This window comes from Capricornis sumatraensis, chromosome 5, assembly GCF_032405125.1.
Source record: "Capricornis sumatraensis isolate serow.1 chromosome 5, serow.2, whole genome shotgun sequence".
Taxonomy (NCBI): Eukaryota; Metazoa; Chordata; class Mammalia; order Artiodactyla; family Bovidae; genus Capricornis; species Capricornis sumatraensis.
Window position 1 is genome coordinate 118,041,111 of NC_091073.1, and position 10,916 is coordinate 118,052,026.

Here is a 10,916-nt window from a genome sequence, read left to right on the forward strand (position 1 = left end):
AAGAACAAAAGACAGCAGTTTCGTGGAAACATGAGCCCAGGATATGAGCAGGCAATTCACGGGAAAGAAAGCAGAATGGTCACTTACAAGATGCTCGGGATTCGGGACTCACATGAAATCAAAGAAATGCAAATTGAAGCGGTAAGATATCACTTTCACCTATTACCCTTACAGAAATTAGCAAGGTGGCTAATGCCAAGTGTATCAGAGATCCAGGGGAATTCTATGCTCTGTTTAGGAGGGTGGTGTTAGCTGTAGCCCTGCTCACACACAGCCTGACAGTGCTGGGTTGAATTAAGTGTCCGCATATCCTGTGATCCAGCAACGCCACTCACTCCTGGGGATAAATCCCAAAGATGTCCTCACATGAGTCCAAAAGGGGCCACGCATGAGGACTTGGGGACAGGTAAAAGGAGGGGGGAGCACGCCAGAGAACACGGAGCCCTAGACTCAGTGTCAAGCAGCAAGCTGGCTGGACTCAGAGGCGGACTCCCGGACAGCAAAAGTGAACACCGGAATACAATATACAGCACATATCATTTACATAAATTAAACCTATACGCAGCCAGACAAAACACACATTCTGCAAGAACATATGCAAGCAACACATTCACAGGAAGTACATTTGAATGGCTGCCTAAGGGAGCGGTAATGGGACCGGGGACTGAGAAAAGCGGAAAAGAGGAAAACGCCATGAGAAGAGAGAGAGAAGGACTTCCCTGGCGGTCCAGTGGTTACGAATCCACCTCCCAATGCAGGGGGACACAGGTTTGATCCCTGGTCGGGAATCTGCATTTTTTTCTATTAACCCAAATTTCCAGGGGCTCTGGGCCTATTGTGGCCCCAAATGGCCGTCTGGAAGTGAGGTGGGAGTGGACTCTGGTCAGAAGCAGGGGATGGAGGGGTGCAGTCAGTGAGGGCTTCCTGAAGGTGGCGGCTGGGGATGTGGCTGGTGTCTCAGCGCTGGGAAGAGAGAAGAGTCTGAGAGATAGATCCTGGAGCAGGGAGGCCCTGGGAGGGGGCAGGTACAGGGGGGCTCAGGGAGGACAGGGCAGCCGAGGCTGGGTGCCTGGCAGGGTCAGGGTGGGCGGGAGGAGGCAGCCATGGGGCACAAGGGGGTCTGTGCACAGGGTGTGGTGAGGAGCATACTGGGGGCAAACCAACAGCCTTCACATCAGAAGGGGCCACAGAGGTTAAGCTTGGGGGTCCTGATTCTCCTAGGCCAAGACTGGGGCGGGGACCCAGTGCCAGGGCCTGGATGGCCCAGAGGGGGCGGTGGGGTTCTGTGCAGGGCAGGACTCGAGTGGAAAGAAGAAAATGGCTGGAGTTCCCACTCAGGCCCCTGCCAGCTGCTTGATTCCCCTTAGCCTTTCTGAGTGAGTCTGGCACCTGGGGAGGACCCCGCTAAACCTGCCCGCAGCCTGCGTCCCAGCTTGCAAACGGCAAGTGCAGTCACAATGGCGAGGGCGCCCGCGACACTGCCCCCTGCCCCAGCTCAGCTCCCCCACCCAGGCCTCCTGGGTCCATCTCTGGGGAGACTGAGAATCCCCAGATGCCATCCCTGTTCCCCCACAATGATGCCCCCTCCCCCGCATGGCAGGACTGGGGGACTCGCTGCTCTCGGTGGCCACCTCTGGCCACGTCTCCGTAGCCCACCTTCCTGTGGCTCTGATAGCCGCCCCATGCTCTCAAAAGATCCCTCCCAGCCTCAGCATTCTGTTATTCTAAGGCTCTTCACAGAGGCAGTCACCGCAGCCCAGAGATGGGAAGTGATTTGTCCAACATCACACAGCTTGCCTACAACTCAGCCAGAGTCATTCGATCAGTCATTTGTTCAGCGAGCAGGAACTCAGCTCCCCCTGTGCAGCAGACACACAGTCACAACGGAGCACAAGAGAGGCCACGTCTGCCCTCCCAGAGCTTACAGTCTAGAGTCGGGGAGTCGGATGTGGCAGCCTCAGCAAGAACTGTGAGCCTCAGCGAGAACTGTGAGCCGGGGAGATGGGGGTTAAGGAGAAGGTGACACCGCCTGGCCCTCAAGGTGCTTCTAGCTCAGTACCCACATGACCAAATTCGGAGAGGAGCCTGACTGAGGCCAACCACGGGTCACAGCGTGGAGCTCTTTATGGGCCCTGGGCTAGGGACAGGAAGGGGCTTTAGGGGGACAGTGAAAGTGAAGTCGCTCAGTCATGGCCGACTCTTTGCAATCCGTGGACTGTAGTCCACCAAGCTCCTCCATCCATGGGATTCTCCAAGCAAGAATACTGGAGTGGGTTGCCATTTCCTTCTCCAGGGGATCTTCCCGACCCAGGGATCAAACCCAGGTCTCCAACATTGCAGGCAGACGCTTTAACCTCTGCACCACCAAGGAAGCCCTTAAATACAAGAATACAGTCTTAGGAGGACAGTGGTTCACCCCAAGCCTCCCCCATACTCATCACTCATGCTGGGTATCCCTCTGCGTCCCCTCTTCTGGCCCTGACCCCATGGGCGCTTCCCCCCACATCAGGGGGAAAGTGTCAGTGAAAGTCTTTCACACTGAAGGTAAGCCATGTCCACACTCCTCCCCGCTTACAGGGCAGGGGTGACGCGAGAGAACGTCTTTATAAAGAGAAAGGCTTGCTCTCCACCCAGGCGAGCGGATCTCAGAGGGAGGACTTCCAAGCCCCCTCGGGAGGATGTTTAACTGTGAAAGGACCATCTCAGGCTCTTTGAAGCCCTACCTCCCTGGAAGCCACCTCCAGGCAGAGAAGAGAAAGAGGCTCACCCTGTCTCACGCCCCCCCCAGCTGGCCCTCCTGCTGCCCACGGCTCCCCCTCCCCAGAGCCCAAGGCCACCGTCAAACTCTGCTCCCATCCCAGACCGCGCTCTGCACAAATATTTACATAGCTCCTCTCGGGGGCTCCAGCAGACACAACACGGAGGAGCCGCCCTCCCAACACTCTCCAGACCCCAGAAGAGGCCAGGAGTGGCCCACATCCTCGGTGGAGGCAGGCCCGCCTGGCCCCCAGGGTGGGGTTGGGACACGAAGCCCCCCCACGCAGGCCAGGGCACCCTGCTCCGGCTCCGGAATGATCCCTATCTGGAGCCATGGAGGGAAAGCGCTGCTGGGCTCTGATGCAGCCAACCCCGCCCCGTGCCCAGCTCCCAGCCACCACCGTGCAAGGGCTTCACCTGCCCAACTCCAGCCTGACCCAGGCCCTGATCAGAACACCCAAGGTGGAGGGGGGCCCCCAATGGCTTCCCCAGCCGCCCAAGAAGAGGGCTGTCTGTCTAAGCTCACTCCTCTTGGGTTCAGCCTGGTCTGCTCCATCTCAAGGACACAGAACACACCTGGGCACCAGCCTCCATCTGACCTGCCTGCCAGACTCAGCCTAACGAGGGCTCCCTCACCAACTACCCTGAGTGAGGGGGGTCTGGGGACCTGAGGATCACAGCTTGGAGAGGACGGGGTGGCAGGTAGCGGGTGTCTGAGCTCGGGGCCATGATGGAGAAGGAGGTTGTGTCACAGTGAGGAGTCAGCCGGCCTTCAGGGACCAGGGAGGAGATAGTGAAATAGCCCGGGATATGGCTTCCCAGGTGGCTCAGGGATAAAGAATCCACCCGCAGTGCAAGAGACATGGGTTCGATCCCTGGATCAGGAAGATCCCCTGGAGGAGGGCTTGGCAACCCACTCCAGTGTTCTTGCCTAGGAGAATCCCATGGACAGAGGAGCCTGTCAGGCTACAGTCCACGGGGTCGCAGCAGTTGGACATGACGTAGCGACTAAACCACCACCACGTGGCCGGTCACAGGAGGCCCAAAAGAAGTGTTACTGGAGCTAGGAATGCCTGCACAAGTACCTGAGGAGCTGAAGTGTGAGTCTGGAGACCACAGACCAGTAGGCATGGGGCCACCTCTGGGGTTCTGGCTCGCCACAGGCTCTGGGGACCCTGGGGAGCATGCTGGCCTTCTGATCCCCACCCCTCCCCCAGCCCACAGCTCAGCTGTTGCAGTGGGGGCCCTCTGACCCTGTTACCATGACAACCAGCCTGCAGCTGGAGTGAAGAAGCCGACAGACTCTTCTCTAGAGGCACCCCCATCCCCACCCACGCACAGGCTCCCGGGGACACGGGGACACGGAGACCAGGCCAGGACGGACAGAGAACTTGGAGCGCCGAGAGGCGGAGGCCACCAGGGCAGAGGGACGCAGGCAAGGAGAGAGGCTCCGGGGTGCCGAAGGGAGGAGAGAAAGAGGAACAGCTGCGGGGAGAAGGAGATGAAGACCACGGGGACAGGCCTGGCAGACGGCAGAGACAGAGAGGCAGAAACAAAGAGCTCAGGGGACAGAGGAGGGGCTGTGCTGGAAGGGGCCGCCGCCCTCCAGGTGGCCTGGAAAGCAGGTATGCCCCAGCATCGCTCCCTGCCCAGGTAGCACCCCGAGCCCGGGGCGTGGATGCCGGCCACCTGCCTGCCCCACGCTGCTGGGCCCTGCCCCCAGTTCCACCTCAATCCCCAGCCTGCCGTGAAGGGGCATGGACACAGAGCCAGAACCCCCCCAGCACCCCGTGTTGCTCCCCCACCCTAGTCGGGCCTCCCCACATCCCAGCAGTCCCAGCAGCTGAATAATGGGGCTGTCTGGCTCAGGGCCTTGATGCTACACAGAGCTGGGCTCGAGGCACCGACACAGCACAGCTGTCCACAGGGGCGCCTGCCAGCAGGAGGCCCTGCCCCCCTTTCCAGCTACCCACCCCACTTCCCAGCCACCCACTTCCCTGGGGCTGGAGCCCAGGGACCCACTCTGCCCTGGACGGCCTGGGCAGAGACCCTGAGAAAGGCCTGAACAGAAACGAGAGGCAGCACTGGCCTCTCCTCCTCTGCCCATGCACCAGGCTGTGAGCTCACGAACAACACACACACGCGGCCCAGCTCAGGCACAGAGATCTGCCCAAGGGGCTGAGCAAAGGGACAGGGAGGGGCGGCAGAGGTGACCTGTCTGCACCCTGGGCCCCAAGTGCCAGGACAGTCAGGGGCCCACGTGACCGGAGGGCCCAGGCCAGACTGTTGGCCACCAGGAGACACCTGATCCCCATGGAAACTAATGAGAACAGAGAAGGGGGCAGGCAGGCAGGGAGCGCTGGCATAGAACCTTCTGGGTCACAGCCCCAGTTGGAGTAGGGAAATAACTGAGGTGGGGAACTAACTTGAACTTGGGTGGGAGGCCTGTTCCAGTCCCACTGTCTCCTTTGATTCGCAGGTAACTTGACCTCTGCTTCTACAGTTTTTCCATCTGTAACTTGAGTGGGCTGGATTAAGTGATCCGCAAGGTCACCCAGATTCCATGATAGCACCTCAGCAGAAGGGGTCCCAGGGCCATCCTCTCCCAACGGAGCCAGCCTGGGGCAGGAGGGACGGAGGGCCTCACATACTACGGCGAAGACAGAGGCACTCGGGGTGCCACCGAGGGGCCCAGCAGGCAAGCAGTCCCAGAAGTAGAAACAGGCCCGAGGCAATAACCAGCTTGGTCCATATCGCAGAATTTCTGGTGTGAGTCCTGAACCCAGGACTTATATATTCACATTCTTTACATGACACTAGTGGCTTGCACACTTTCCAAATAAAAGTGTGCATGCCATAACAGGCAGTATATATCGATACCCCTGTAACCACTGTGTGTCCTTTTCAACATACGACAGCAAAGCAGAGGGGACAGGGCTCTGACGGGCCAGACAGGTTCCACTCCCAGCTCTGCATGCTCTAGGCAAGTTTCTTGGTGGTGGTGGTTTAGTCGCTCAGTCGTGTCCCACTCTTCTGACCCCATGGACTGGAGCCCGCCAGGCTCCTCTGTCCATGAGATTCTCCAGGCAAGAAAACTGGAGTGGATTGCCATTTGCTTCTCCAGGGTCTCTTCCCCATCCAGTACTCAAACTTGGGTCTCCTGCATTGCAATCAGATTCTTTATCTTTGTTTAAGGGAAGTTTCCTAATTTCCCTAAACTTCAGCTTCCTTATCCCACAAAGTGGAGAAAAACTAGCATCTACTTCCCAGCCTTGGGAAGATTCCACAAGAGAGGGCAAGTGAAACAGTCAGCCCAGGGCCGGGTGCATAGAGAGCACCACTGACATCAGCTAGTACTAGATCGCCAGGCAGACAGATATAAAAGCAGATCTGCTCACCTGCTCTGATTAAGGTTCTGGGGAGATTTGAGTGAAGAGTCGGAAGGAAGGCCCTACCTCCAGAGTTTGCATCTGATCTTCCCAGCTCTTGCCTCCCAGCCAGTATGCCCATTGTGCTGTGAGCAAACCCTCTTCCACGGGTCCCCATGACCATATGCCGCTCTGATTCTGTCCAGAGATCTCACAGCTAGGCACGCTTGTGAAAGCAAGACCATCTGGGGATCTAAGCCTGTGCAGGGCAGTCTTAGTGAACCCAGAGCAAAGGCCAGGGGCTACTGACTGCCCCCGGGGGCGGGGCGACAGAGAGTGCTGTCCACAGCGGGTAAGCAGGCTGTGGGTAGGAACCTCTGGTCTGGTACCTTGCCCCATCTCCAGACCTTGCTTCATCCCGCTCCCAGGGGTTCAGTAAGCGCTGGTCACATACACACAGGGCAGCAGCACTGTGGGCCGCCCAGTGGCACCATCTGGAGCCCCTCCCCAGCCCCCTGCTACCTGCAGTCCCCCAAAGCCTTGCTGCACTGGCCTCCCTGAACAGGGCTGCACCCGGCCAGGGCAGGAGCGGGTGTGGGAGCAGTCCGGCCCAGGGCTCTGTTTATCCGCTCTCCGGAAACCCAGAGCAGCTGGGGGGGGAGGCGGTGGCTGAGCAGAGACACCTGGCGCAGGAAGGGGTGCAGGGCGGGGCGCTCAAAAGATGAGACAAAGGGAACTGAGGTTGTGGGGAGAGGCACACACCTCCCGCCCAGGTGAAGCGGGGAAGAGACGGGGACAGGAAAGGGGCGGCTGAGAGCCAACCAGAGTCCTGCAGCCCTTCCCTGCCTCGCCTCGAGGACAACGCCCAGACCAGTCACCTGGCAGGGACTAGGGTGGCTGGAAGCCTGTGGCCGGAGGTCAGCACCCACCCACCAGCCTGGACTTTCATTACCTCCGTCCGGGCACGCATATTGCCATCCCAGGGCCGCGCCGTCAAACTCCAACCCACCCAGCTCAACGCGCCCACATCTGCCCAGGGAGGAAGGAACCAGAGGCGCCAGACCACAGCCAAGCAGCACCCTGACCACCCCATAAAACAATCCCAACATAGTGCTTGAGGCCAAGAGATCCAGACCGCCCTGCAGTCGGTGCCTCCCACCTGGCGCACCGCACAGGTCCCGGCTGGGGTCACGCCCACCCCCAGGCCCCGGGCTGGGGTCAACGGCCGGGACTCCGGCCAATCTCTGGCCGCCCCTCACCCACGGCCCCGCCCCCACGGCCTTCCAGCCCCGCCCCCGCAGTGGCCCCGCCCCGCCGCGCGCCCGCCCCGCCCCAGGCCGCACCTACCATCTTTCCGGTAGAATGCGATCTCCACTTTGCGCTCCTCGGCGCCCAGCAGGGCCTGCGCTATCTGCGCGGCGGCCCGGCGCTGCGTGCGCGGCCCGTGCAGGAAGTCGCAGGTGCACGGCCGCTGCATCACCTCGGCCCGCGAGTAGCCGCACAGCTCGCAGAAGCCGTCGTTGCAGTAGATGACAGCGCAGTTCTCCACCCGAGCGTTGGCGATGATGAACTTGCGGCCTGGAAGGGGGGCGGGGATAAGCGGGCACGTGAGCAGGGACCCCTGCCCCCCGGGGTCCCCAGCCCTTGTCCGCGTTCTCTTGCCACACACAGTTGCCCGCCCCGAGACTCCCCGCCCCAGGAAGCACAGCGGGGCCTGGGGTCCCCAACAGGGGACGAACGCAGCTGTGCCCCGACACAGGTGCCTCGGCCGGCCCCGTCCCGGCGGCGCGCCCCCTTCCCCCAGCCGCCTGGCCCGCGGGCTGGCTGCGTGGCTTCCCCGGGCAGACTGCCAGCAGCCCGCCGCCCCCTCCGCGCGCCCGGGGCCGAGGCCAGTCTGGGCGGGTGTCGGCAACGCGTGTCAGCAGCCGCGGCGGAGGGATAAACACTGAGCCTGGAGACGGAGCCTGGGAAGGGCCAGAGATGGCGGCCAGCCTTCCCTTTTGCACTGGTTCTGGCTTCTCTTCCTGACCCCGGCTCTCTAGACTTGGGGGGGTGGCACTCCCTAGGCACTCCCTATCCCAGGGATCCCTAGGAAATCACTTCTCCGAGTATCAGCGGCCCCTGCCAGGTCAGCACTTCCCGGGACTTCTGCACCCACTCCAAGGGCAGTCAGGGACTGGGGAGTGGGCGCACCGAAAAAGATGACGACGAGGAGGGAGGTAGTACCACGTGAGCACCTCAGATCCCTTCTCTCATTTAATACTCTTGACAGCCCCATCATTATCCTCGTCTTGTAGGTGAAGAAACAGAGACTCCAAAGAAGTTCATACCCTCATCTTGCAGCCTGTAAAAGCTAGGGCCAGGTTTTGAACCTAGCTCTGGCATAAGGTGAAGAATCAGCGGAGGGTCATGGGCAGAGGCCCAAGGTCACAGGGAGCAAGGAAAGGGACCTGCAGCTCCAAACCCGGAAAACACCCAGAGCCCAGGTTCGGCCAGCATGTAAGCAGACAGACCCCGGAAAGGGGCTTTCCCACCATGGATGCGAGGCTTTCCTCACTTTGGTCCCAGCAAGGTGACTGCCCCAGTGGACCCGTTGCCGCTAGACTGGGCTCATTTCCTCCACACCTGCCCCAAGAGCCAGGCTGGTGGGTGAGCAGCAGGCAGGCAGTGGCCCCAGCTTGTGCCAGGATAGATGCTCTGAGGATAAGAGCTTTTTATAAACACAGAAGTTTCCGGCCAGTTTAGCCTTTAATGCTGGGGCTTTCAGTAGCAGTGGGAACCCTGCCCCCTCCCTTGCCAGTGGGCACAGCCCTCAGGCTGCAGCCCTGGGCGATCCCATGGGCAAGGCTCCGCTGCTGCATCAAGAGCTGGCCTCTGCCTGCCTTCTTCCCCTCCCTTGCCCTCAGACCTCCAGGAAGTTACTTTTTGAAGTCGGGTCATCTTTAGGTCAGTTCCCCAGGCCCCCCCCCAAAAAAAATTCCCAGGCAGTCCTCAACCCTAGAAGGCAGGGCGCCCTCTCACAGGAAATGACCCCTGACTGAGCCTCCATCTCCACCTGAGCCCAAGGTAGTCCTGGGTACCAGCCCCACATGCACCAGCTTCGGAGACGGAAAACCCCCACTCCCAGGCCTGGAGAGAAGAGCCAGTTTCTTCGAAGGCAGTCCCTCCCCCCCCCCCTTCACTGAGCTCCTAGAACCATTGAGACAGAAAGGCCCCGAAAGGCCCCTTTGGCAGACCCCCCTACTTCCCAGATGTGGAAGAGAATCGCTCAAGGTCACATAGCAGTCAGTGGCAGAGGTAGGACCGGAAGGTAGGCCCCCAGCTCCCAGCCCAGCTGCTTCCCAAGCACCCCGAGCCTGTGGGAAGGGAAGACCTGGCCTCAGGGCCCTCCACCACGGCAGTCTCCTCCCCCTAAGGATCATCTTGTTCCTCTGCTTCAGACAATGCTGCCCATCGAACTGACCCCTCCCTTCCCCCACCTCAGTTACAAGCACACGTCGTCCTGTGCTCACAGGGTCATAGGCAAGGAATGTCACCCGCTCCCAGGGCCCTTGGCAGTCACACCCACCATGGCACATGCAGCCTTGGGGACAGACACACACATGCCAGGAGGGTGCAAACACCCACACGCAGAACGTTCACCTAGCCTGGGACACTTCTGAAAACCTCTCCAACCAGCCGGTATTAGGGCTGCTGTAGTCCCCACCAAGGGGCTCAGGACAGAAAAAAACAGCAACACAGGGTCGTTGCAACACAGAACCTACTTAAACCTGCAACAACCTAGCCTGGGCCCTGGCTCCCTGTCACCTCCAAGGCCCAGAGCTCACAGCCTGTCAGACACCTCCCCATTGCCCATGCAGGGTCGAACTCATGGGTCACATACACACACACACATACATACACACACACACACACACACACACACTCCCAAGACCACATAAGGCGCTGACCCTATATGCTTGGCTTCCAATCTCCAGAAACCATCAGGACCTGCACAAGCACAGTGGTCTTAGGGTCCCACAGTTCCGGCCAGGTACATTCTCCTGTTCTCAGTCCACACAGCCCCATTCACACCCAGGCCCCCGGAGTTAGATACCTGCACACTCCCATCCTATCTCCCTTCCCTGCACACTCAGAGTGTCACACTCACACACTCCCCCCATCGATGGATCGCAGTCTAACCTGAGCCTCCTGCTGCGCGCCCCAACCCCAGGCCCCTTGGCCCCAAGCCCACGGCCCCCCAGCACCAAGCCCGGCCCCTGCGACCCCTGGTCAGGGCCTTGGGGTCACCAGCCACCACAGACTCACTTGCCGGCTGCAAACGGCCCGGGCACGCCCCCCCCCCATTGACTCTCCAGAAATCTCGGCCCGCCCCCAGAGCCCCCTCCCCGCCGGCCCCCTCCCCCACTCACTCTGGCCCTCAAACTTGCGGATGATGGTGTCCAGAAAGGTGTTCTGCGGCGCGACGTGGCCCCTCCGCACCGGCATCCTGAGCCCATGGGCGGGCCGGGCGGGCCCCCACCCACCCCGGCCCGGCCCGGCCCAACACAGGCTTCGGGTGGCCCGGCCCGGCCGTGGTCCCCGCACTCCGCGGCCAGGCAGAGCACGGGCGCGGCCCGGACTGGGTTGCGGGCGCGGGGTCCCTCCGCTCGGAGCCGGCTCTGGACCGCGGGCCCGGCCTGAGCTCCGGCCGCCCGCACACCTGTCTGCCGGCCCCAGCCGGAGCCGCGGGCCCCGCTCTGCCGCGTCCCCGCGCTGCGCTCCGCCCGCCCGAGCGCGCCGGGCTCCCAG

At 61.0% G+C, this 10,916-nt stretch overlaps 1 protein-coding gene across 1 annotated transcript in view; it reads right to left on the reverse strand.

The window, feature by feature from the left end:
* The window catches only part of KCNH2 (potassium voltage-gated channel subfamily H member 2), a 35,441-nt gene extending 24,828 nt beyond the window's left edge, over nucleotides 1-10,613 (reverse strand). The window contains exons 1-2 of the mRNA XM_068972360.1: nucleotides 10,538-10,613; nucleotides 7,473-7,703 (exon numbers count right to left, since the gene is read on the reverse strand). Of these exons, the coding sequence (XP_068828461.1) occupies nucleotides 7,473-7,703; nucleotides 10,538-10,613 (307 nt within the window). The remainder of the gene's footprint in view (nucleotides 1-7,472; nucleotides 7,704-10,537) is intronic.
* Nucleotides 10,614-10,916: the final 303 nt, after the last annotated feature.